The following is a 27,072-nucleotide window of genomic DNA, read 5'->3' as shown; positions in this document are numbered from 1 at the left end:
CCCCAATCCCAACCTTACACCGTGCAACTTCGCGCCCCGTTCCCCAACCCATTAATAACAGTCAAGCAACGCTTGCTTCCTCCACGCACTTTAAGAAGCAACGCAACCAGACACGCAAGAAAACAGACGCACGTACAACCGAGAACCACAACGCACTTACCCACCCGCACACACAAGCACCGCGCTGCCCAGCTGCGGGCCGCCTCGCCCGGGCCTAGGCCGACGGCATCTCCCCCGCCCAGCAGCACGGGGCGGGCCGCGGGCCCAGGCTCAGCCCCTAACCCCCACCCCCGGGGCTGGGCCGCCATTCACCGCACGGCGGTGTAGGCGGCCGCGGGCGGGAGGAGCCGCCTTGCGCCGGCAACATGGCAGCGTCCAGCCGGGCCCAGGTGCTGCGGCTGTACCGCGCTCTGCTGCGAGAGAGCCAGCGCTTCAGCAGCTACAACTACAGGTGCTGCTCCTCGCGGAGGTCGGGAACGGGGAGTGACGGGGAGGGGATAAGCCTCGCTTGCCGTGCGCGTGTTTGAGACTGCAGGGCTGGGGCTGATTCTGATCCTGACCGCGGGGTGCTGCTTTTCTGGCTGTCCGAATGCTGTGGGCTCCGGGGCTGAGCACAGGATGGAGAGTTCCCAGCACGCAGAGTGCAGCTCGGTTGCCTTTAGTGCTGTGCGAGGCAGTGAGCACAGCATGGCTGCTTGTCTATCTGTTTGCTCTGGGTGTCACTGAACGATGAGTGCTGGCTTTCTACAAAGGGTGCCTGGGTGCTGCAGGGGTGGGCCTTGCTGCGTGCAGGTCCTTGCTGTGTTGCCCCCTGGCACGGATGAGTTTGCCATTCAGTAGAACCGCAGAGGTGCGTGAGCGAGCTACCTTCGCTGTGAATCATCTCCAGGCCTGCATAAACTGCTGAGCTGGAAACAGAAGGCTTTGAACTGGCATAACCACAGCAAGCTCTGTGACCCTCAAGGAATAAGCGTTATTTCCTGTGCAAGAGGGCTCTGAGAGGAAGCCTAAAGGAGCTTGTAAGCCCTTAACTGCTAACTACTCGAGTTTCCCTTCCCCTCCCTTAGTTCCCTTGCTATCAAGGCTTCCTCCTGCTGTTTGCTGCCCTAAGTGTTTGCTGATATGCTGAGCAACAAGGATGTCTGAATGCAACAGGGATAGCTTGAGGCCGTGAGTGGTGGTAGACTCCTGATCTAAGTTGCAGTGTTTCCATCTGAGGTCATCATCAGTACATAAGCTGGGCAATTAGGGAACTGTTAGATTCTTTCCTCTTGTAAGCCATGCCCAGAACTCGGGGTGCCCTCACAGCAAGGTATATGCCTGTGGGGTTGCAGCCACGTGGGCATTTTGGCTTACAGCTCAAAGCTGACTATCATACAGCAACTGGGGGACTGGTGAGTTTTTTTTTGTGCTAACTTTGCAGCTTGGACATCATAAGGTACATATTTACTTAGGGTATTTGCTATTTCTTGGTGTCGTGTTGTGGTGTATGTTTTCACTTTCCTTAAGAGAAGATCTCGGTTTTGTATACCTGTCCTTAGGTACTACAGATCCAGCGAATGTATAAAATCATAGAATATTCCAAGTTGGAAGGAAACTGCAAGCATCATTCAGTCTAGCTCCTGGCTCCATATAGAACCACCAAAATTCAAACCCTATGTCAGAGTGTTGTCCAAACACTCCTTTAACTCTGGCATTGGGGCCATGCTCTGATGCAGAACCTTTCTCTAACCCCCACGCTGACCCTCTCCTGACACAGCCCCATGCTGTTCCCTCAGGCTCTGTTGCCACATCACAGGGAACAGAGCTCAGCATTGCCCCTCCATTCCCCTCACAAGGGGCTGGAGCTGCCATGTGGCCTCCCCTCAGCCTCTTTTCTTCTCCTCCGCTCTAAGCTGAGGAAACGCAGGGACTTTGGCTGCTCCACATACATCTCACCTTTCAGACACTTTTCCATCGTCATAGTCCTCCTTTGAATGCTCATCAATACTTCAGGCCAGCCTAGGAGCTGCAGCACAGGGCTGGGGGCACAACTGTGCTGGGCAGGCACAGAGGGAGCTGAGGGACTGCTGGGACAACCTGTGCCTGCTTCTGGCCCAGGGGCAGCAGTGGTTCCTCTTAAAGGGCATTTGCTACTTTGTGCCAAAGAGGTGATGCCTCTCTGAGAGTTTGTGAACGCCAAATGCAATAGCAGTTTCTAGCAAGAAGCAGTCAGCATCTGTTACACCTAGAGAGCTGCCAGGACCACAACAACCATCCTGCTTTGCTGTTTGTTTACGGTGCACCCACAGCGAACATGAGCTTCGTGAGCTTCTTCCCTGCCCTGATAAGCAGTCCTGCTGTGTCGTGGCTGCTGTAATGTGATATTAAATTTCTTCCAGGGTACAGCAATGACTTTGCATAGAACTTGCTTGTAGTGAAGAAGTATTAAAGATGAATCATATTGATCTATTGTTTCAACTGCAGAATTTCAGAATGCTGTTGCAAACAGTGTATATTTGTGTGCATCCAATGGATGGTTCACTGGTTATTGTTTCCATATTTGCTTCCTGTGCATTTTTTCTTAAATGTGCATATAGAATGTGATGTAAGATGAGTATTTTTGTTCTGTACGTTTTCTAGTCGATGTATTATTTATGTCACCTTGTAGTACATTTTATTCTACGACCTAGCAGAACTTTTAGTGCTGTAACTGTTAAAAACAGCTTTAATACCTTTAAGTGACTGAGGTCACCGTTGACAACCTTAGAGTAACAGCACACAGCATTGTCTCTGTAGTCCTGCCCCTAAGTGTTATGGAGCCTTCTGCAGCCCAGATGTGCTGCCAGGTTTTAACAGCATGGGAGAACTTAGCAGACAGTAAGTAATTTCATGTCTGCCATTCTGCCCTATCACCCGTGCAGGCAATCTGAAGAAAGAAGCGTGATTTGTACTGGTGGAAAATCAATATGTGAAGAGGGAAGATGTCAAGTTTCCAGTCAAGAAATGTGGTTCTTAATGAGGGTACCCTTTTTTCCTGCATGGTTGACAAAAAGGAGATCCTCAGATAGTTTGCAGAATGACACATAACAATCTCAATTGATATGAGGAGGTGACTTCTAAATAGAATTACATTTGTCATTTAAATAGCAGATTTATGTTGTATCTTTTCCTTCTGTTTTGCATTAAAAAAAAATTAAAACCTTGTGAAAACCGTTTGTAGCAGAAATGCTGTCATGGCCTCAACCAGTGATTGAGCACCTTGTGCTGGCAGGACCAACCCAGGAGAGCTCAGGTTGCTCAAGAAATACACCTGAGTGACTAGAAGGGGTGAAGCCAGGATCCACCCCTCCCCAGCCCTCATTTAAGGGTTGGCAGTAAAAGCAAGGGTATCTTGTTTGCAGATCCCTGCCTACCTGAGGTCTTCCAAAAGTAAGCAGATTCTTTCCTTTTTTTTTGTTTTGTGCCTACTGCTGTTGCATTTGAGCAAGTCCTCACTTGCTGCAGTCCTGGACTTTTCTATTCTGCTGTCATTGCTGCACTTTCCGTCACATTGCCATCTTACAACTATTAAAGCATCTGGTTACAAATGAGGATAAACTGAGTTCTACAGTTGCTTAATGTGACTAAAGCTCAGTGGTAAGAATTCACTAGAATAATGCGGAAGGGCAGGCAGATCAGGATTGCATCAGGTCACCCAGAGACACTTTATTATTTTTCCTTTATGGTTTTTGCGACAGGCTTAACTAAACCATAATGTGGCTGACCTGACTTTGCTGAGTGTAGACGTGCTTCAAGTGGGAGTTTGGGTTTGAAAATTTCTAAAGATTTCAGTTAAACAGCACCTCTGTGATTATTCTGGTCTCCAGTCTTGGTCTGTTGCTGACTACTAACTTCTAACTCTTACCTTCTTTCTGCTGGTCTCCCTTCTAATTTTATTTATTTATTTATTTGTAAGTTTATGAGTGATGCTATAAGCTTTGAGTTATTTCTTACTCTAGCACCTTATTGTTTATCATATATTTATTTCAGTTATCCATTATGTTCTAATAACTGGTGGACATTGCAAATTTTGGTTTCTTGTCTGTGTAAATCGTATTTAATAGATTTGATTTTTTTATTAGCGTGTGCAATATTACCCAATTAAAACTACCCATAATATAGAAGAATCGGGAAGAAATAGGTCATTAGAATGGGAAACATTCACTGGAGAACACAGCTCAAGTGAAATTGGGTGCATTCATGTTTTTGCAATTAGTAAATCTGACTTTTGTAAGCATCTGCTATTATAAGAAGACCAATAAGCATAATTAGTTATGCTGTTTGTTTGGTTTTTTTCCAGCATCATTTATTTTTCCTGGTTTGAATGGCTTAATTGATAATGTGATTTTCATTTGCTCTTTTTTCAGAAAGTGCTTAGCACTTCAACAAAGTTTGTTTCCATCAGGTGATACTTCATGGGCTGCTGTTCAGGTTTGCAGTTTAAAGTCTCTGTCAGCTTATGGGACACTGAAGTGCTACTTTATTTACTTAAAAAACAGATGATTGTAAGCTCAGTTTTTAATACAAAATTGTAACTTCAGAAGTAATGTTTAGTAGATTTGCTTTTAAAAGTAGACTTTTGTTGTTAGTTTTTTTAACAACAGATCTTACCAACAGGCTAAAAAACCTTCATTTTGCAAATTCCAGAAGTTGGTTGTGATAAATACATTTTGTTTGTTCTTATTTTGAATGAAAACTCAGTAAATAACCTTTCAGGGCTTTTAGTATGTAGGGCAGAGCATGCTCTTAAAATATTTTTAGATATTAGAATTGCTGTTCTGAAGCATAAGTTTGATTTTTGTGGTTTTTCAGTAGACTCAGTATCTGAATTAAATGTAAATAATGTTTTGGTTTTTTTTTTTCTTCTAGTTAGTGGCAGTGAGCTAGTCATTATATAAATCTAGTTGGTTAGGAAGAAAAAAAGTATCTTGTTTGTGGTCAGTATCATTGCATTTGGTATGGACATCTAGGTGTTCTGTATCTTAAGACCTAATAACTCCTAGTGACCTACAATAAATACATATATACTGAATAGTGTTTAGTAAAAGATTCCATCTGGCACATGTTTCAGTGTATGCAAGCACTAATCTGTCCTTTGCAGACAGGACAATGGAAAAATAAACCATATTGAATGCCAGCTTTTGTTAAAGATTGATCTTGTCTCATGGTTAAGGTCAAAAATAAACCAAGAGCTGTCCTTGGACAATTGGAGTAGTGCTTTGGTTCACTGATGCACTATTTCTCACTGGTTTTGTTGCTGTTCCATAAATGTTGATCTTTTAAATTTTGAGACTTAACCTCCACCTCAGTTAAATTCTTGCTCAGATACCAAATGTGCTGATCAACTTCTTAGGCTAAGATGGGGTACTAGGACATAGAGAAATCAAACAATAAATTGTAGGTCAGTGTACTGCTCTGTGCTTTCCAGCAATGGAGCAAGATATGAAACTTTGCTTTAGAGAGCTTGACCATAAACTTAACACAGTATGTGCACACTCAGGATTGTTTTAAATATCTTGTTACTTCCTAAATAGAATTTTGATTTTTTTTTTAAATTTATCAGAATCATCATCAAAAGTTGTATCATGCCTGTATGAAATCCTGTCTCAGCTTTCTGCCTTATTTTTTTGTCTTCCAGGTATTTATTTTTCTTATAAGCTCATTTTGTTGCTGTCTAGGGTGTCAAGAGTTGCTTGAGAGGTATCAGTTGTTTGAGAATTAATGCAACCTTTTCTTCTTCCCTTTTGCCACATTCAGCCCTTTAATGTTTTGTCTCAATTAGAATAAAATGGACTTTTTGATGGAGGCTAAATGCACAATCAGTACATTGCAGTTCCTTGATTTCATTCCTATAAGATCTGGTAACTTTCTTATGTCGTGCAATGTAGTTAAATATATAGGGCTTTGTGGGTCCTATAGCAGAATGTCTCATTTATAACTCTTGTAGGAGGTTATATGGTGTAAAGTTGTTGCTGGGAAGTGGCAGCTGTGGGATGCTCAGGTGCTTGTGTGCCTCAGTTCAGCACTGGGCATAGACACTGGATTTGTGCACAAGTTCAGGTTAGCCTGACTTGCAGTTGCATGACAATCTCCTTCCTTCAAGGAGGCGTACAACTCTTCAGATTCCAGTTACTGTTTTGGCAGCATGACTTGCACTAAAGGAAATTTCAAGTAAATATGCTTTGTTGTTGGTGGGTTGTTGGTTTTTTTTTGTTTGTTTGTTTTGTTTTTTTTTTTCAAAATAGGATTATTTCCCTTCTTATACTTTATTTTGATCACTTTAATGAAAACCTTGCTTTGCTTTTAGTCCCTATTGTATCGAATCTGGTCATTGGTTGTTTAGTACTTTGTCACTCAGCTCTCATAAAGGTTGTGTTAAGATTTCACGTATGATAGTTGTCCAAGCTGGACAAATGTTTTTCTTGTTAGTTCTCCTGATGATGCTTGTGATTGATGAGATCCACCTGCGGGATGTCAATGCTTGGTGACACATTACTGTGTATTGGGTGGGTGGGGGGGAAGCTGGATCATGTTATTAAAAATATATTTCCTTGTTATTGATTGGATGTAGAGATGTGCCATGCTGTAGAAAGTATTGTGTTCCCTCCTAAGAGCTATTCTATGACTGAGATAAGAAACAGAGAAATTAAAGCTGTCAATTCTGTCCAGTGGAACTGCCTGACTCCTTTGTAAGAGTGAGATGACTGATGTGGAGATTCATAGGATCTGTTTCTTCCTTGCCTGAGTGAGGAAAGTGGAGAACTTTTTCCCTTTCTCACTGTGTAATTGTTGGCTGTGTTCCAGCTGATAATGAACTTGAGAGGTTTTTTAGTTGGTTTCCCATATGATGTGTATGTGGCTATCCCTGAAAAGTATTAAAAAAAAACAGCTGTGGCATCTGTGAGCCAAGATTGCAGTAGCGTTTCTCTCATGAACTGTTCCAGTCATTTGTTTTGGTTTGGCAGCCAAAATCACATACTGATGGGAGCTGTACATCTGTGACTTAGTTTTATAGAGCATTCAGATGTGTTTGTGGTTGGCCTTACTAATAGATTTCTTTCCTGGGGAGTTAAATTTTGGGCGTTATCTCAGTGACTACATCTCTAGCAGATGGAATCTGGGCATCTTCCATATCTACTTCAGTGACAATCAATCCATCTTTGAATAGAGATGTCAGTAGGTTTTATGTTTGAGAAGACTTCCTTGAAAGACTGATTAATTGACTTTGTAATTTTAGTAAAGACACTCAAATTTAGTAAATCTGGTGTGGTTGTTATCCAAGACATTATTTGCATTCTTTCTATATCACAGTAGAACAGGTACATTTTTCTTCTTATGTAGGGCTTAATTACCATTAGAATTTTATTGAGAACTAATGAGACTAATGGAAAAACTAATGCTTCAGGCCATGATTTATGCCAATGGATGTGTGCTTGTGATTTCTGGTAAAGGAAAAAAACTTTATAGTGTAGTAATAGTTATTACGTATTGAAATACTTTCCCGGCTCATCTCCCTTTCTTGTATTTAGATGCAGCTTTAACATTTATCTTCTGGCTGTATTTTGTTATACACTACCCACAGTGAAAAGATCCTGACCTCATAACATTGAGGCACACTAGGCACGAGCTATTCCGTACAAGGTTAGAGATCTGAATTATAAATCTGCAAAAAAAAAAAAAGAAACTGCAGATGATCAGAACCACTGCTGTAGCAACTTGTAACAAGGAAGCTTTCTGAACTACCAAAGCCGTTCCGTGGCTTTTGGGTTTGCTGACTATGGTAGTGCAATCCTGGATTGTATGTGGATATTTGCGTTTTCCAGAAAAACAGGTTTTGAAACTTCTATTGACTTTCTTTTTCAAGTGTAAATGCCTGGCCCAGTCATTCTGTGACTGATTTGCACAGACCTCAGTGTGGAGAATATCCTTTGCGAAGAGTATTCTCTGGGACTCTTGATTTTAGTTTCTTCTTAAGAAAGAAGATGCCACAAATAATTCTTATAACATTCTTTTGACTGATATGACATTATGGAAAACTTATTCCTTTATATTCTTTTCATTCTATTTCTTTCTACCTGATTTTTGTAAGAAATTCTGACTTTTTATCTCTCTCATAGCTGAGCATTTAATATTATAGTAGTGAAAGTATTTTGTTGTGTTCAGATGCCATCTTCCTTAACAGAGTGCATCTGAAATGATTTTTTTTTCCTATTCTTCTGGAAAAATAGGAAGGTCCTGTGCTACAAATAGATAAAGTATGAATCTGCTGATCTAGAGACTTTCAGTACTTATGACTTGACATTTCTTTAACAGTTTGTTACAAGACCTCGGAAACAACTGCTGCTTTGATTTATTTTCTGACTTTTTTTTTTAACTAGCAACATTTGATAAATAACATTTAAATGTTCATGGCAAAAAAAGAGCCTACATGCAAAGTAAATAAAACTTGTGTGCACATATGCATATATGTGGGTGTTAATGTCAAGTGCCCACAAAGTCAGTTCTCTTGTTTCCCAGTCACTGCTCTTCAAAAGATTGCTATTTGAAGGAAAAAAAGAAAAAACATACACACACAAATGATGTCACTGTGGAAGACAGAGGAAGTGTATGTTAGGTCTTATGTTAAGTCTTACTACAATTTTCCATCGAATTGCAGAGTGGTTCTGTCTTGGACTTATAATTAGTTTGAATTGTGAAGATGCTGGTTTGTAAGTCAGTAGAACTAACTGTACTTTTGTATACAGTTAAACATGCCAGTATTTAAATAAATACAACTCCATGAAATTTATATGTCACATCAGCAGGAGTCTCAAAATGTTCCTCTGGATTCTGAATGTGACAACGGTCAGAGTCTCCACAAACTTCATTACCAAGTCTCAGCACTCCTCCTGAGTCTGCTTCTTTGGCATGTTCTGATTTGAATCCATTCAAGACCTGTTACCAGACTTAGTGAATATAAAATTAAGATTGTCTCATCCCTTCCTCTGACAGCTAAAATATGCTTCTTAAAATAAATAAATAAATAAATCCTTTCCACAAAGGTCTAATCTCTCATAAGATATTGCCACTAATCACTGGTCCATTCAACTTTATTTTGGCCTTAAATACCTGTGAAAAGAGTTCCTTCTTCCTTCTGAAGTTGTCATAGAGTTGTCTCCATCTTTCTCATTCACACCATGTGATCTTTTCTCGTATGCATTTGCTTGCAGAGCAAGTTTCTTGGTAGTATTTCTTCACTGTTATTATTTGTTATTCCAGACAACATACAGAATATCACAGAGCCAGTGCTGAGTTGCAGTCACAGGCAAGTGTAAACACCTGTTCATCATATATTTAAGTAAAAGAAATATGAACAGTGGACACAAATCTCTTCAGAGCCTTGGTGTTGCTTGCCTCTAAGCCGTTCTTCAGCCCTGCATTTGGTTAAACAGTGTGCTAGATTTGGCCCTTATTCGAAAGAATGACAAATATCATAGATGCTCACTTATAATTGTGTTATGGGGATGTACTGTCACTTACCAACGTGTAGGTGCCCTGCTATTTTTCAAATTTTGTCTTGGTAAGATTACATGATAAGATTTCTTCAGGATGTTGACAGTCTTCATTCAATCAGAGTTGGATGCATTTGTCATGTTATAGGAGAGCTTTAATAAACCATCTCATACAGGCTATGAATACAGAAGGCCTTTCCCAGGGAATTTCTCTCTTACAAGGCATCTGTCATTGTAACTTAAATTTCTTTTTTCAGTGCAGAACTTAGCTGTTGGTTGCCCAGAGGATTTCCAGCAGGTGACTTTAAGAAGGTGTCCATGTGTTTTTATTTCAGATATGGCTTGTTCATACTCAACTTTGAACTGCTTTCTGTTTTGATTTTGTGTTCTCTGCTCTCCATGTTCTGCATTCAGATCTCCTCTCTTTCTTCCAAACCAGCATTTTACAAATGTCTGAAATATGAACAGGCTTGCTGAGTGGCTAATTGTGCCTTTCATGTTACTTCGGTAACGTTCTGATTTAATTTCACCTGATATGAACTCTGGAGCATGGTGAAGGCTAACTGTCCATGCAGTAAGATAAATTCAGTAGCACTATGGACCAGGGAGTTGAGATATCTTTTACAAATTTACAGTTTTTTGTTGGTTGGATTTTTGAGAGTTTTGGTGAGCTTGCTTTAAGTTACAGCAGCTTTATTTAAATAACATTGTATTTGTGTAATCATCAAGCCATACTTAAACAGACTATTTCCTGAACTTAATGCTAATTCTATTTAAGTCTGTTACAATAATTCAAATGAGTATCAGCATCTGAATGCTCTCGGCACTGTGTAGAAATCAGAATTGAAAATGCCCTGCTTAGCTGTTTTCTGTTTTCAGTGTGTCAAACAAATGAATTATATATTAGAGGCTACCCAAGCAGGTGGTGGAGTCACTGTCCCTGGAGGTTTTCAAGAAAAGGTTGGTGTGGTACTTAGGGACATGGTTTAGTGGGTGTGCTGGTGATGGGGTCAACAGTTGGACTTGAAGGTTGAAAAAGACCACTATGACCATCATGATCTATGATTCTGTAATACACAGGTCACTTCTGTGGGAACAGGAAAAACATTCATTTATAGTTGAAGTTGACAGTACCAAGAAGAGATTGTTGGAAAAGAGGGGGGAGAAAGAAATGAAAGCAGCTTGTTTTTTGTTTTGGTATAAAGTCTCAAAAGTTGACTTGAAGTAACAGACAATTTCTGTAGTTCCTAGAGGATGTAGAAGGCGTAAATACTGGAAAATAAAAATAGCAACAAACAAGGTCTGCTGTAAAGAAAACTGAAAAGGGAAAATGAAAAATGCATCCTGATGTTGCCTACAGACTATGAGGAAAATAACAAGATTATGTAGTGCATATATTAGGAATTTCTCCCCAGGATTCTGCCAGGTTTTTGGTATAGTAATTAATTCCCTTTCAAAAAAAAAACAAAAAACCACGGACATAAATAATGCTGATTCATATTTTTATATGACTTGCTTACTCATTTTAAATTTTCTTAATATTTTCACCATCTTTTGTTAGATAAATTATGTAGATTATCAGCGTGACCAGCAGGTAATTAACAAATATTATAGTTTAGGTTTGAGAGTATCTTCTTTAGAAAAAAATTGATGCATTCGTGGTGTTTTGTTACGTAATTGGAGAAAGGATGGTCGGAGCTTTGTCCCTTAGGTGAGCAGGAGAGGAGACAGTCAGTTTATCAGTCAGCATGTGGATAGCCCATGGTGACAGTTCAATGTTCAGTAAATGTGTAGGTTTTCTGTAGCGCATGTTAGAATAGCAGTACAGTTAAATGCTGAAACCATCCTTTATTGTCATTCTTTATCTATTTGTAGTCTGTGGTTTTTGCAGAATCATAGAGGTTGGAAGGGACCTCTAGAGATCATAGAGTCCAACCACCTGCTAAAGCAAGTTCCCTACTATAGGTTGAATAGGAAACTGTTTAGGTGGGTCTTGAATACTTGCAGTAGGTTTTTCACTGTATTCATACCAACCTTCCTATGTTTTAATTTGTGCCCATTTCTCCTTGATCTGTCACTGGTAATCAGTGAGATGAGCTTGACCCCATCCATTTGACACCTGCCTGTTAGGTACTTATAAGCATTGATGATCCCTCTGTCTTCTTCAGGCTGATCAGCCCTAAGTCTCAACTTTTCTTCATAAGGGAGATGTTCCAGGCCATGCATCATCTTGTGGCCCTTTACTGGGCTATCTCTAGTAGCTCCCCGTCAGTCTTGAACTGAGAAGCCCAGAACTGGATGCAGTACTCCAGATGTGGCTTCACCGGGACGGAGTAGATGGGGAAGATCAGCTCCATGTTTTTAATGCGTCCCAAGATCCCACTGGCCTTCTTGCTTCCAAGAGCATACTTGTGGTCAACCTGTCATCCTTCTCCACAAAGCTCCTTTCCTGCAGGTCAGCCCCTAACCTGTACTGGTGTGTGCAGTTACTTCTCCCCAGGTGTAGAACTCTACACTTGCCCATAGTTTATTTAAATAGCATGAGACTGCTCTCTTATTAGGAAAAATGTTTTTAAATGAGTACAGTTCAAATGAGAGCTGTATTTCAAAAGAGGCAATACAAGCTGCAATAAATCGTAGAAGATAATAAATTGAATCATGTTGCGGATGTCTGGTAGAAGTGTGTTTTGTTGCCTTGATGATAACCTATAACGGAGTTCCAGAAAACATCTCTGACCCACTTAAAGTATTACAGCATTTTTCTAGTCCAGTAAGTTATCAAATAGATATTCAAATGAATGGTCTTTGTATGTAAACTAGATTTGAAGGGATTAACATTTACTGATTGATTTAATATTACTAAATTATTTAAATTAATCAGTTATTTAAAATATTTATTTTAAAATAATTTACTACCCAAAGTAAATGAGGTGTCTCACTAATAATGTCCCACTAATTTCTCTCTTTTAGTTTACAGCATGAAAAGGCTTAAGTGTTTTGCTTACAAAACAATAAGAAGTGTATTTGGTGTAGTACAGAATTGGACATCTAAATAGGTTTCCTGATTTCCAGAGCTACTGAGTACATTTCTTCCTGAATTTGTTAATGTAGTATGTTTGGTAGTATTTTTGTATTGTTGGCAAGTAAATATTCTGTATTGTAATTCCTCATTCTGGACTGGTGATGATACTTGCTAACTTATATGGATTTTGAGACTTGGTTGTTGTTGTTTTTTCCAACAATTTGTTGAAATTCTTGAAGGAGAAACTGTCTATCAGCACAAGTTATTGCTGCCATTTAGCGACACAGTGCTTCAGTGGCTCCTGTCGATGATTTGTTCTGAGACTAGAAATCATTCTACTGCCCTAGGAATTTGAAGGTCATGTCATGTGTCAAAGGGAAGGTAATCTGTTGTTGTTAGATGTTATACTGAAAACATTATTATGATAAGTAGACAACTTGTCATACATCTTTTCCACTCCTAATAGCTCATATGGTAACCTTACACTGTACTCATATGAGTTACTGAGTTTTAAGCCTGAGGTTAATTCACTTTTTAAAGTAATTGTTATCTGAGATGATCCTTACAGAAATGTGCTTATGGGACTGAAGCTATATGGTTTCTTCTTTTCTATAAATAAAGGACAAAAAGCGCTACCATCACTCATGCTAATGAATCTGTATTTTCATGTGACTTTTAATTAGCTCAGAAGTACTTATCTAGCTTTTTTTTTTTTGTAATGCATTATTGGCTTGAAATGCATGATGTTCTGTGATACATGAATGTACCAGTCTAGACTTACTCAATAGAAAAAGGTATTTTTTTTTATTTATTCCCCCCCCCCACACACACACACACACATATTGTAAGCCTTTAAGAGAGAATATTAAGTGGCTGATTGGAAAACTCCTTAAAAAATTACTGGCCTTTCCCTAAGCTTTACCTTTAGGTTTTAACATTTGGGCTTTACATAGGTAAGTTTAAATAATTAAGTGGAAGAAAATACTGAAATACACAATGTAGCTTTTTGCTTACTGTGCCTTAGTGTAGCATTCATGGTATAAAAGAAGTGTTTGTTTCTTGTTTTTCTACTGAGGCCCTGATACCATAGCAGCAGTAGTTTGTGCCTGAGCTTCCTGAAACATTTTATGTATTGTTCAAAGGCACTATATTTGCAATCTCAAATTTCTAAAAGTAACGTTCAGTATTCTGTAGGCAAAAAGTAGGACAGTGATCTTGTTACGCATTCCAAATTGATTTTTTTTAGACTTTAGATTTGACTAATGAGCTCTGCATATATTAGGATTTTCTATGCTGCTTAGTATTACATTGTAATTTCAAATATCCATCATTATTGTCAGAATTGATGTTCTAAATTTGTTAAGCTAAACATGCAATGCTTTGCTATAAATGAGGGAAGGTCAGTGAGCCATATGGTGATGGGAGGTCCAGTGGGGAATATTTGTCACTACTACCTGTGTTTTAAGAAACAAAGACTTTCAGATAAGCTGTAGACATCGTAGAAGTGGATGAGAGGACAAAATATACAGAGGAATGGGAATATTTTGAATCCTGTAACTTTTAGTGAATTATCTGTGAGCAGACAGGAAGGGGGAGTATATTATTTTGTATGGAATTTTTAATAAGGGATATTCTTGATATATTGTTTCCTTTGTCATTAGATCATTAGATTGTCTAATTTCAGTATGATTTTTTTTCACTAAATTCACTGTGAATTTGTGATGCTTAAATTGTTCTTTCATTTAAAAAAATACGCTGTCAGCAACAACAGAAAAAAAAAAAACAGGTTTAATTAGGCAAAAATCTTCAGGCAAAATTAATAGCATCCGTTAATGCAACTTGAGGATCAGCTTTACTAAGTGAAACTTATGGATGTGTGCTTTGTACTCATAATTATTAGCTCATGAAAATAAACAGTCAATCATTACCTCAAAGCCTTCAGAGAACTGTCTTGAAGTCCTTCATAAGTCAAGGTATCTCAATTGGTTGTAACTTTAAGCCTCTATGTATCAGTGTATTTCAGGTACTAGATTTCTTCCCTGTCTTTTTTTCCTTCCTTCAAGGAATTGGCATTTTTATCATTTCTGTATTAATGAAATGATAGTGACTACTGTAACTGTATTTATAAAATCTAAATATTAATTTCAGAAATACTGCATTCAGAAATATCCTATCAAAATGTCATCAATTAGGGCAAACCCATTGCAGTCCAAGGAGTTGGAATATCCCAAAGCTTTAAGCTTCGTTGCTTAATAGAAAATGAGAAGAAAATAATAAAAAGAAATTAAAAAAATAAACCCAAAGATTTCATCAAAGGCAAGTCATTTTGCACCTACAAGTTGGAAATGCTCCCAGCCAATGAGGCTGTTCAGTATCTGGTTGGTTTCTAAATGAATGGTTAGCATTGCCAAGAACTGCAGTATGGCTGCCCATTTTCAGGTTACCTATGACACAAACCAAATGACTTCTCTTCTGAATGAAGGGTAATCCCTACATAGTGGTGAAGAGAGATTTTGGCAATGATGTTAGACTAGAACTCCAGTATTTCTGAAGAAATATAATGGAATTTGTAATGGCAATTCACAGCAGGCTAGACTTTCATTAAGAGCTGTTTAAAAGAAGCAGCACAGCAAATGGAGTGGTATATATCTGTCTCCAAAAAAGGAGAGAAATCAGTTTTGTCAGGGTTTGAGTTTGCATTCCCAGGCATTTCTCTCTTGGTAATTGGACTGCTGAGCTGCCCTGGTGTCCTGATGAAGAGTTGCCAGGATCTTGGGCGGTGAAAGCTCAGCAGCGAACTGTTTGTCGTTTGAGCCATCAGGATGCTTTTCATCTGTAGCAAATACTGTTTCTTGTTCCTGTAGCACACCCTTGCCTTGTGCCTTGTTAACTGAACAACTTATTTGATTGGGTCCTTCAGTGCTAACCCCTCTTTTTTAACCTCTGCTACAGTGTAACATTGCAGTTACAACTCCAGTAAAGATTAAAAGATCTCTTTCATTTGGGCTTCTTCCCTTTTTTCTTTTAACCTCAACCTTATGAAAAGCACTCTCTTCTGCAGAGATTCCTTACACTTAGAGTTAAGCCAATAACTGCTTTTATTTTTAGAAGTATAGCGACAAAAGTGTGTGTTTCAAAGAACTGCAGAAATAGTCATAGTTAACTATAAATAGCACTGGTAGTGTTCTGGAGAGATAATGATGTTTGGGTACGTCTTTATTGATGACCTGGGGGAAGTAAACAGTGCATGCTCAAACTTCATAGGTGACGCTGCACTTGGGAATGAGATAATGCTGTTGAGTAGGGTTGCCATCCAGAGGCACTTGGGAAGTCTGAAGGATGGGCCAGCAGCAACCACAAAATTCACTAAGGGTGAATGCTGCACCTGGAAGGAAAAAAAAATGGCAACTAACAGACTGAGGAAAGACCAGCTGGGGAGCAGCTGTGCTGTAAGGGTGCCAGGGATCCCAGCAAACTGACCCTGTGCAGCAAGGAAGACCAAGAGTACCGTGGGCTGCATCAGCAATTTCACAGCCAGCAGAAGGGGAGAAGTGATCATCTCCTTCTACTCGGTGCTTGCTAGGCCACATCTAATCTTGCCCCCGCCTCACAAGAAAGACATGGATAATGTGAAGTAAGTCCAGCGGGAACCACCAAATGATGGTTGGGAACTGAAACACCTGCCTGAGTTAGGAGAGGTTGAAGGAGCTGGGCTCATTCTTCATCCTGAAGAAGAGACAACTTTGAAGGAACCTCATAGCAGCCTACCAGAGAATCCACAGTGCTGGGCAGGAGAGCAAGAGACAGAAGGTATGAAGTAAAAAGAATTTTTCAGGCTGGCTGAGAGGGAAAATATTTTATTTTTTTTTCCACACAAGGATGTGTTAGCAAGTAGTAGGTTACCCAGAAAAGTGATCCAATCACCATCCTGGTTTTGAAAACCCAACCATGGCTTTTGAAAGCCCTGAGTGTTCATAACCTCAATGGGCAACCTGTTCCAGTAATTATAGTAATCAGTAATTTTAGTAATTCTGATTCACTAGTAATACTAATAAAAGTTTAAGGTGCTAATTCTCCTGCAGATATTTAATTCTAAAAGCTTTCCATTTTTAAATTTGATGTAATGCTGAAAATTCAGGAATGGAAATCTCATCTGATGCACATTTTGTTAGGAATTAATGGAAAGTCTGAAAATTCATATCGCTGTTGCCACAAATTAATAGATGTTCCAATCCAATAGATTGAAAGGAAGGAGATAATAAGAAAATACAGTTAGTGGAAGGAAACAGTTGCCTTTTACAATAAGAATCCTTCACTTGATATATTTTTATTGTATATCATCTCTCTCTGCATGTTATCTAGTTAAGTGAAAGAACAGTATACTTTGTTTTGGAGTTTTTAACCACTGTGGAATTCCTAGAGATTAGATATTGATCATTCACCTTCATTTGTTAAATACAACTTACACCAGAAAGGAGAAGTTTAGTTCCTATTTTGAGAGCCTTGAATGTTCTAACCTGACAGCAGCTTTGCCAGTGGTGTCTGCCGTGTTTGCCAGGTTCTGTATTGCAATCCTTCTTTTCTGTCTTTGTGTGAGCACTCACTAATAGTTCATAACAGCCATACTGTTTAGCCTATAATTGTGATGTGATTAATAGATTTTGTGATTTTTATTTTTATGCTGTTGCCAAGAGAAATACATAAAGCTGTATTTGAAATAGAGCTTAATACTAAATGCTAAAGCAGCTTGTGATTCTGGTAAATGCAAAATGCTGCTGAGTTTAACATTATTGGGCCAGATTTATTTTGTAGTTATAGTGCTGAACAATTAAAAGTGCACCTGCATGGTTCTCAGCCTTTTTTTTCTTTTTTTTTTCTTACATTCCAGCTTACCAGAGCACGCAGATACAAGAGTGAGCACTTGGAAAGGAAACCTTTTTTTTAATTTATTTTATCGTATTTTCTAGTTGGACATCAGATTAGAGAAGTGAACATTTTTTGAAATAAAACCGCTTAAATCCCCAAACAGCAATTATTTTCTGAACCGAATCTGTTGTGATTTCATTTTTATTTAATAACCCTTGTTTCAGACTTCATTTCTTGTAGGCTTCATTTCTATGAGGCAAAGTGTTAGGCTTTCAATTGTGCTTCTGGCAAAGAAGATGATGAACTCCTGGAGCATTAGGAAGAAGACTTTCCCAACTATAATTTTATGAGTTTTACTATTATTTCGGGGGCATTGTCGTCTCTTAACATTAGCAGATAGTGCTCATTCCTTTAGAATCCGTCTTAGTACCTTGGCATTGTTCTCACATTAAGCTCCATTCTCACTCTATTTTTGAAGTCACTCCAAAAGTAATTTATTATTATTTCAGTGGAAAATGCAGCAGATACAAAGAGCACAATAATGACATTTGGTAGAGCAATTTCTCAGCCGCAACACCTTTTTTTAGCACTCACCACCATTAACTATGCATTTTCATCAGTGATGAATGAGAGCCTACATGCCATGCTCGTTAACAAAAAAAATCTGCACCTGTGGAGGTGACCCACTGTCATTGTTGCCACCACTGAAACACACCACTCACCACCTCACTGTGCTCACGTCCACTGGTTCGTCTCCATAAATGTTCAGCAAGCATTAATGAATGACAATGGGTGCCATTTTTTCCACATGGAAAATTCAGCCTCTGCTGCCATACCACCAATGTGTTGTGGGCTGACATAAAATGTAGGAGGTGTTACTTTCAGAGCAGCTCTGCACTTGTGTGCATCTTCTACCTTGTGTAGCCATCCATCTACAGCAGCTTTGGTCTGAAGCCATTGTACTGAATCTTTTACACATTGATTACATTACTTTGAATTTAATTGAGAGTTAATTGTGCAGTGGATACATGTAAGTGGGGATTGCAAAAAGTCTCTGTGCTCATAAGATCTAGTGGAGCAAATATATTGAACTGTACATTCTTGCTTGGATGCTGTTGTCACTAGTTAGCTGGAAGCTCTTCACAGAGAATACAACTGGAAGTGCTTTCTACTGAAACCTCAGTTGGCTTGAATGACAAAAAGGAAAGGGCTTAGAATCATAGGAAAAATCGTAGAATCATACTGCATCTTTTAGCCGGTCTTTAGTATGTACTTCCAGAGAGTGATGAGAGAAAAAGTAGATTGTGAAGTGCACTTCGAGTTTTCATTTGTAGCGGTGTTTCTTAATGAGCACTTTTGCATTTCTAGGACCTTTTCCCAAGATAGAGAAGCTGCTTGTGTCTGGCGTAGGCAGGATTGCTTTCTCAATTCTAGTTCTCTGGAGAGTTCGTTGCCTTCTCCCTGAAGAGTCCAGTTAATTATCTGCTTTGCTTAGCTTCTCTAACAGTGGGATCTGTCACGCACTGCACCCAGCTGAATCAGTGCTGCTTTATTCTTTCCTCCTCCTCAGTGCTAATGCTCATCTAGTCTCATATAAAGCCAAGTAAGCTCATCATATTGAGGAAAATACAAGTGAAAACTATATATTTATTACTACAGCTTGGGTTTCTGTCAGTGTATCAAGTAGGACTGGCTCAGCCCTGGGTCAGACACTGAGCAGGCATCTATGAGTTCTGCAACTGTCTAACTTGACAGTATGCTTTTCATTCATTTCTCCATGTTTTCTAAAAGTGCTCTTTTAAGTTTATGTACAGTTTTATGAAGATAGACATTGAAGGCTGTGCCTTCAAATGGCATACAATTGGCTTTTGGTGCTTATGATTATTGAACTGAAAATACCCACTGTAAGGGTGGAGTTCATCAGCTGATCAGTCTCTCTTTATCACCCAGAAAACTAGAAGGGTAGTACTCTTAACAAAACAGATGTCTAAAGAAGTAGGTTCTTTTCTATACTGTACGTATGCTTGGAGCATGTTGCTACGTACATTACTGTTTACAGAAGGACTTGGTTGTTCATGGACTTGTGGCCACATTAGTACTGGATTTTGGTACGTGCTCTGCTCTTGAAGTGTGGAGAGCACTGGAACTTAGAACTGATGCTGCTTCCCAAATCAAGCTTATAGAAAGTGGGGAATAAAGAGTACTTTACATTCCAATGAAGTATCTAGTTTGAGCTCTGAGTTCAGCTCTTCCTTATCTTAAGTGATGCTTTTGAATATAACGTTAGTAAATAGTGCCATGATACAGAACTGTTCTTTGAAGTCTGTTTAAAATGTGTTGAAGGTGTAATGGTTAAGCTGTAGAATTAAGATTGTGCTTAAGCATATGTAAAATAGCTTCATTTGACTATTAACATTTGTAAAGGTTTGAAGAAAGGCAGAGGAAAAACAGAGCAACATAGTTTCTGACAGCAGATAGGAAACATCATCACACCAGTTTTTAAATTACGTATATTTTCTTTCTCACTGGCTGTTAGGTGTAGTGAGAAGAAGAGGGAGAGAATAGAACAATTAGTGCACCATATGTACAAATTGGAAAGAACAGTCTGTAGTTGTATGCTGAACAAGAATTTGCTTTAATTCCATCTATTTAACTTTTTTTCTTAAGATAGTATGCCCATTTGTATTGGATATTTAATGTTTTAATGTTGATGGTTGTTGTTGTCCCTTTTCCTTCAAAAAAAAAAAAGGAATTATGCTAGGACCTTTTGTCAGTCCTTCCCTTTTTGCAGAAAAATGTTTCTGCACAATTAAACCCTACGTAGATACATGAGATGATTTGAAATCCATCCACTATCAGGAGGCAAAATTACACTGCTTCTTAATGATTTGGAGTTGTAGGGGTTTTTTTTATTATTATTCCTAGGAGAAGGCAGCTTCCCCTTCAAATCTTTCTAGGACACCAGCTGCAGATGAGAATGAGCTTCCATATTTAATACATTCTATTAACTTCACACATACAAACACTCGCTCGCTCACTCACACACCCCAGTGTCACATTATAGGTGAACAGGCCCTAATTAAAAGCGCACACCATCTGCTGGTGTGTGGCAGCAGGGTGGTACTCTATAACCATCATGGCTCTTGTGATTGAAATGTATTATTTATGAGCTCAATGAGAAAATATGCCTTTTGGCTGATGGAGCTGGCATTAGGAGCTGGAGAGCACCATCTAATGGCATGGAGTGACACTTGCTGGTGATCCTTCATTTTCTTCCTTTCCACTTCTCTGTTGCCTCTGCCAATTTTATTTTTTCAATGCAGTTTATGGGATTTTTCATGATCACGTTCGAAGCGGTTTTGTGTCTCATGTTTCACTTGTATAGAGGATTGAAAGCAGTTGTTGAAACATTACACTAATAGTGGTGTTGTCAGCACTCTTTTTTACTTCCAGTGCCATGCATGTTGTTTTACTTTCTGTATTAAAAATAGTACTGACCAGGTAGTGGAGAAGCAGGATATTACCAAAATAGCTGAGCAGAAAAGCCAGTTCTCTTTCTCACCTTCAAGCAAATGTGTAACAAAAAGTATGTACTGCTGAGTCTGAATTCGAGCTTTATTTTATTGAAGTGAGCCCTATTTTTTTTATTAAGCAATACTCTGAAAACTGCACCAAGTTTCTTTGGCTTCAGAAGAAGGTATATGATTTCAGAGATAACTGCACCTTTGAATCTTCCCTTCTGACAGGAGAAATCAAAAGCTCTCCCTGCTTGCAGAGATCATGTGTTAGTGCTTGTGAGTGATGAAGTGGTTGAGGAGGTATTGGACTGAAAGTTGAAATACGCTTTGTTAGGGGAAGGAAGTTAACAAAGGAGGAGCCCTTTTTGGTATGGTCAATCCATCACTCTACCTGTGACTACTAGATTGGAAAGTCAGAACTGGTAGTAATGTACAATGCACGTAGCAGTTAGCATTGAGAGCTCCAGAGCACTAGGAATAAGAATAATCACATAGATGCAAAAATCACTTGTGATTTGTTTTTTGTTTGTTTTTGTTCTTGTTTTGCTGCTGTTGTTTTTTGGGTTGTTGTTTGGTTTTTAATATTCTTGAGCTTTGCATTAACCAGGCAGAGAATACAGCAGTAACAAGCAGATATATTTGTTGGGGAGTTGGGAGTCTTTAAGGTCCCCCTCCAGCCCAAGGCATTCTATCATTCTGTGACTTGACTGATATGGAAAGTGTGATAATTTCCTATAGCTTTCGGTAAAAATTACTTTTGAACATTTTGAACTGTAGAAACATGGTCACTATTTCAGCTCCAACAAAATCTTAAATGAAAGAGTATATATATTTAAAAGCATGTATGTACGGTTATTAATTCAGTATGTTTTATGGCATGTTGAAATGTCATAAAACTGTAGCACACTGATAAACATGACTTCTTGTTGCTTATGTTTAGGACATATGCCATCAGAAGGATAAGAGACGCCTTCAGAGAAAACAAGAGCATAAAGGATTCTGAAAAAATAGAAGAACTAGTGAATAAAGCAAAAGAAAACCTAGAGATTATTCATCGGCAGGTACATTTATTTCTGTTATTTTGTCTAAGTGTTATATTATGTTATACATCTCATTAAACTGGCTTACACTATTACAGATGGAAAAAAAATGGGTCCTTGCCCTAAACATCTCTGGGTGAACAGTAGTTTTTGTTATGTCTGAGTTTGTGAGGATGGGAAGGATTAATTTATTTATTGTGGTTGCACCAGGAAATTTAGGGATGCTTGTTCCAGTAGCTTGAAGACACATAAAAATTTGTATGTCTTCTGTTATTTTTAGCTGCTTATTTTAGTACTCTGTTCCTCTGTATTGCCATCAGTGTCCCTTGAATCTCTTTCCTCTAGCTCATGAATATTATGTAGGTCACTTCAAAAGCAATGCCTCCTGCTTGCTTCCATGGGAACTACAGCCGATACAAAGAACACAATAATGCTATTTGATAGAGCAAATTCTCAGCTACAAAACACTTTTTCTCAGTTATCACCACCATTAACTACATATTTCCACCAGTGATGAACAAGAGTCTGCATGCTGCACTCACGAATGTGCTGTAGCCCACTGTCACTGTTGCCACTGCTGAAACACACCACCCACCTCCTCACTGTGCTCGTATCCACTGGTTGGTCTCCAGAAGCATTCAGCAAAGCAATTCTTTAAATATCAGTGGGTGCCTTTTTTTCCATGTGGAGGAATTCAGTTCTACGTGTTTGCTTCATCCCCACTTCTGTGTCAGATGCCATTGTCAGACTGCCCCTCTGCTGCCATCTGCCCCACCACAACGAACTGTAATGGAATACTGATGTGAAGATTCAACCTTTACTGCTATACCACCACCATCTACCTCTCATATCTCGGGCTGACATCCTAAAATATAAGAGATGTTACTTTCAGAGCAGCCTTCATATGTTTCCATTCCATAATCCTTGCATCAAGGTTTTAGAAGTACGGCTGTGACAACCTCTCCATGTAGTCTTGCTTTCTGTTGTTGTTTTTCCCCAGCTCCAGATACGTTGTTTGAACAACATCAGAACATGAAAATCATAATATGAGTTAAGTAAGTGCTGGGTAAATGTATTTCAAAACAGGGTGATACATTTTTTCCTGGGGAGAAAGTTGAGCCATTGGCAATACTTTTCTCTGCCATGGTCTGAGTAGCATTTATAGTATCTCTGTCCCTTCCACTAGGTACCATATTTAGATAGGAACTTGAATAAGCAATATGTGCAGATTCATTATGCAGAAAAGTAAGAAGAGGGGAGAAAATCATGAACGAGTGGCAAAAGATAAGAATGTACAGAGAGCAGTTCTGCCACTTGCAGAAATTTGTGCCATAGTAGTAACTGTTTGTGGAGATGGGGTCTCCCATGATGAAAAAAGGTCTGTTTAGACTTTTAATTAGATTAATTTTCTGACATGTTGGCGTTTCATTGGTGGCCGTGAGTAAAATATTCACATCTTTGGTAAGTTGGAAAAAACAGTAGGGAAGCTAACATGGTAACTATTTTGCTGTGAAATGTGGACTAATGGGGTACTGAATTATATGTATTGTTTTAAATGTCTTTACTAGGTCCTACTTGGCACATTTTTATAATACCAAGTACTTCCTCTTTCTGCAAAGAACTCAATGTCAAGGTGTCAAAACACTAGGTGAAAATACCAAATCTGTCTATTCATGTTTGGAGTACCCCAACTTCATACAGGTAGAATTTGACTCTATAAGCCTGAACAAAACAAAACAAAAAACAGTTGTAAGTTAGATGGTGGCTAAGCCTTCCTAAAAATAAAAGCTTTCAGTGTTTTCCTTCAAGATGTCAGGGTTCTTTTGAATCATCTGAGCTCTAATAGATCTAGGACAGATTTTAAAATAAAACTTAACTCTTCTGGACAAATTTTGTATGCACACAGATTACCTTGTTACTGTAGATACTGAAAAAAGATAGCAGTTCCCTGAAACAGGAGTCTGGATGGGAGAGACTCTTTCTCCTCTATGGGAGGCATCTTGTTTCAAATCTGTGAATTTTTGTTTTAGCTAAAAGATTGTCATTCAGTATCAGATATTTCAACTGTCTTGGAAAGAGTGGGAAGAAGAGGCAGGCTTGATTAATCTCTCAATGTTATACACACTCGGTGTTCCTTGTAAAGGAGTAGTTGTGCTTAAGAACACTTTGCATCCACTAGTTAGTAAACATTTTGAACATGCATAAAACACGTACGTTTGCCAGTACTTACAGAGATACCTTTAACAGCCATATATATGACCAGCAGGTACTATCATAAACCAGCCTGTGTTTTGCAGTGATAAAATTGTGCATTTAACTTTTAGTCAAGAGCATGACAACAATAAAAAAAATACAAGATTTGCTATTATCTCTTATGAAGGATTCTGCCAGTTCTAACAGTACAGACATTTTAATGTGCTACTTTTTTGTACACTTTTGATTCAAGTTCCACTGGAATTTTCTCAATATGACAATCTCCATGTAGATTTTATCTTTTCAATGCAAATGGCATTGAATACCCACCTTTTTGAATAGGGTTCGTAGGTTCATAAGGTTGGAAAGGACCTACACAATCATCTAGTCCAACCATCCTCCTATCACCATCCCTACCCAACTACTAAATCAAATCCCTTAGCACCTCATCTAAACGCTTCTTGAACAGCACTAGGGATGGTGCCTCAACCACCTCCCTAGGCAGGCCATTCCAGTGCCTGACCACTCTTTCAGAGAAAAATTTTTCCTCAAATCTAATCTAAGTCTTCCCCAGCACAACTTGTGGCCATTCCCTCTCGTCCTGTCATTATTTATCAGGGAGAAGAGGCCCACCCCCTCCTCACCACAACCCCCCTTCAGGAAGTGGTAGAGTGCAATAAGGTCTCCTCTGAGCCTCCTCTTCTCCAGACTAAACAATCCCAGCTCCCTCAGCTGCTCCTCATAAGACTTGTGCTCCAGACCCCTCACCAGTTTTGTTGCCCTTCTCTGAACACGCTTCAGGGCCTCAATGTCCTTCTTGTAGTGAGGGGCCCAAAACTGAACACAGTACTCGAGGTGCGGCCGCACCAGAGCTGAGTACAGGGGAATGATCACCTCCCTGCTCCTTCTGGCTACACTATTTCTAATACAGGCCAGGATGCTGTTGGCCTTCTTGGCCACCTGGGCACACTGCCGGCTCATGTTGAGCCGAGCATCAACCAACAGCCCCAGGTCCTTTTCCTCTCTACATTCTTCAAGCCGTTCTGCCCCAAGCCTATAGCATTGCATGGGGTTATTGTGGCCAAAGTGCAGGACCCGGCACTTGGTCTTATTGAACCTCAGGAACAACCTATTGAAGGGTTGTTCCTTGAAGGATGTCTTTGTCACCAGGATATAAACAGAATTATGCAGAAGAGCTTCGGTTATTGCTAAAGCCAAAAGTTTTTGTTCACATGTTCTTTTAAGTCTCAGTAATTTAAAGGGTTTCTCCCACATGCAAAATGCATTTGCTAAAGAAGTTTGAAGTTGGATCGCATTTTGAAATCATTCCACATAATGATTTTAGGAAAAATGCACTTGGAAGGTAAGGAAAATGAGAGATTTCAGCACAACCTTCACATTTTAATGCTGCTAAAACTGAAACTTACATTGAATTGTTTCATGTGCTGCACTTCTAGAAGATTTCCAATTTCAATGCATGATCATAGTACATGCATCTTTGAAAAGGCATGTCTGTTTCTATAATATATAAATTTGTTGGTCAAAACATCAATAAAAGGCAGAGGAGCATTTAGTAAAAAATGATCTCATAAAGGAAAATGAGTTTATCAAGATAATTTGAGTTAAGTTGCTTCAAGACTTCCTGCAGCTTTAGTTACAATAATCTGTTTTTGCCCAATCACTCCCTCACCCACCAGCACACCCAAAGAAAAATTTTTCTAATAAGCAGAGACTGTTGTTCTTTGCATAATTTCTATTGTACGTCAGTGTCATAGAGTCATGGGGTATCCTGAGTTGGAAGGGACCTGTGAGGATCACTCAGTCCAACTCCTGGCACCACATATGACCACTTAAAATTCAAACCCTGTGTCTGAAAGCATTGTTCATTTGTAAAGCAAGGAGTAAATACTGGAAAAATAGTAATCCTCTCTTAAAAGTAAACTTTTCATCAGAACTCTAATATACTTAGAATCAAATTTCATATTAATATGTGTTTGCTGTCACATTTAGTCGTGCTCTGTGGGGGCAGAAGAACTTTTCTTGCTCTTTATTTAATGGAAAATGTAAGTAATGAAGTCATCTGACATTAAGAGTTTATATTTGAAACTAACCAAACATAATATAAAGCTTTTTTATTTTTAAAGGCACAAGCGCTGAAGCAAGCATAAGAGCTAGTAAACGTTTTTTGCTAAGTTTGGGATTTATTATGATGTAGCATATTTTGGTATTGCTGACTTTTCATAGCGTATCAATAGAAATTAAATAACAAATTGTCAACTCTGTGAGATATTGTTACTCTAAAATCAAATTTATATTCACTTTACATTCTAATTTATGGTTTAGTCATCAGAGTGACCATTGAAGTGTAAGGTTCATAAATAACTGTTTGAATCAGCCTGGTGGGAAATGTGAAATAGTGACAGATTACTGTCATTTTCTTCATGTCAGTCACTGTTCAATTTACTTTAATATTATAAAAGTAGCTTTATAAACTGAAAAGCATGGAGGAGCATTAATCTCCACCTTAGCCCTCTGCTGTGTGTTATTGGTTTTGATTTTAAAATAGGATTGCTGAAGGAAGAAAAACTCTGATTCTTAACATAGTTTATGAAGATCATGTGTTTGTGTGTTTAACTGTGTAAACAGCACCGTTTATGGCATCCTTCCTTTCAGGAATGGATTGACACAAGTTTGGAGTAGAAAGTTTTTAGAAGTTTTCAGGAAAGTTCTTTGTCACTGAGTATTACTGCAACAGCCACTCCTAGCCCTACTAGTATGGAGTAATTTGTGAATTTCTGTCACCGTTGGAATATGTGAAAGGCAGGAGAACTTGCCCTGAAATGTTACCAATTATACCATTTTTGATACCACACAACTGCAGTCCCTTTAGATAATCTGAAGAGATGCAAATTGTGCCTTGC

The 27,072-nt window shown here is 38.9% G+C and overlaps 1 protein-coding gene across 1 annotated transcript in view; it reads left to right on the top strand.

The window, feature by feature from the left end:
* Nucleotides 1-326: 326 nt before the first annotated feature.
* Nucleotides 327-27,072, top strand: part of LYRM4 (LYR motif containing 4) — an 83,580-nt gene continuing 56,834 nt past the window's right edge. Inside the window, exons 1-2 of the mRNA XM_065751812.1 lie at nt 327-451; nt 21,859-21,979. Of these exons, the coding sequence (XP_065607884.1) occupies nt 366-451; nt 21,859-21,979 (207 nt within the window). The 5' untranslated portion in view covers nt 327-365. The remainder of the gene's footprint in view (nt 452-21,858; nt 21,980-27,072) is intronic.

This window comes from Cyrtonyx montezumae, unplaced genomic scaffold (genome assembly GCF_038088225.1).
Source record: "Cyrtonyx montezumae isolate F1298 unplaced genomic scaffold, pur_monq_1.0 scaffold_8, whole genome shotgun sequence".
Taxonomy (NCBI): Eukaryota; Metazoa; Chordata; class Aves; order Galliformes; family Odontophoridae; genus Cyrtonyx; species Cyrtonyx montezumae.
This window is presented reverse-complemented; position numbering and strand designations above follow the sequence as displayed.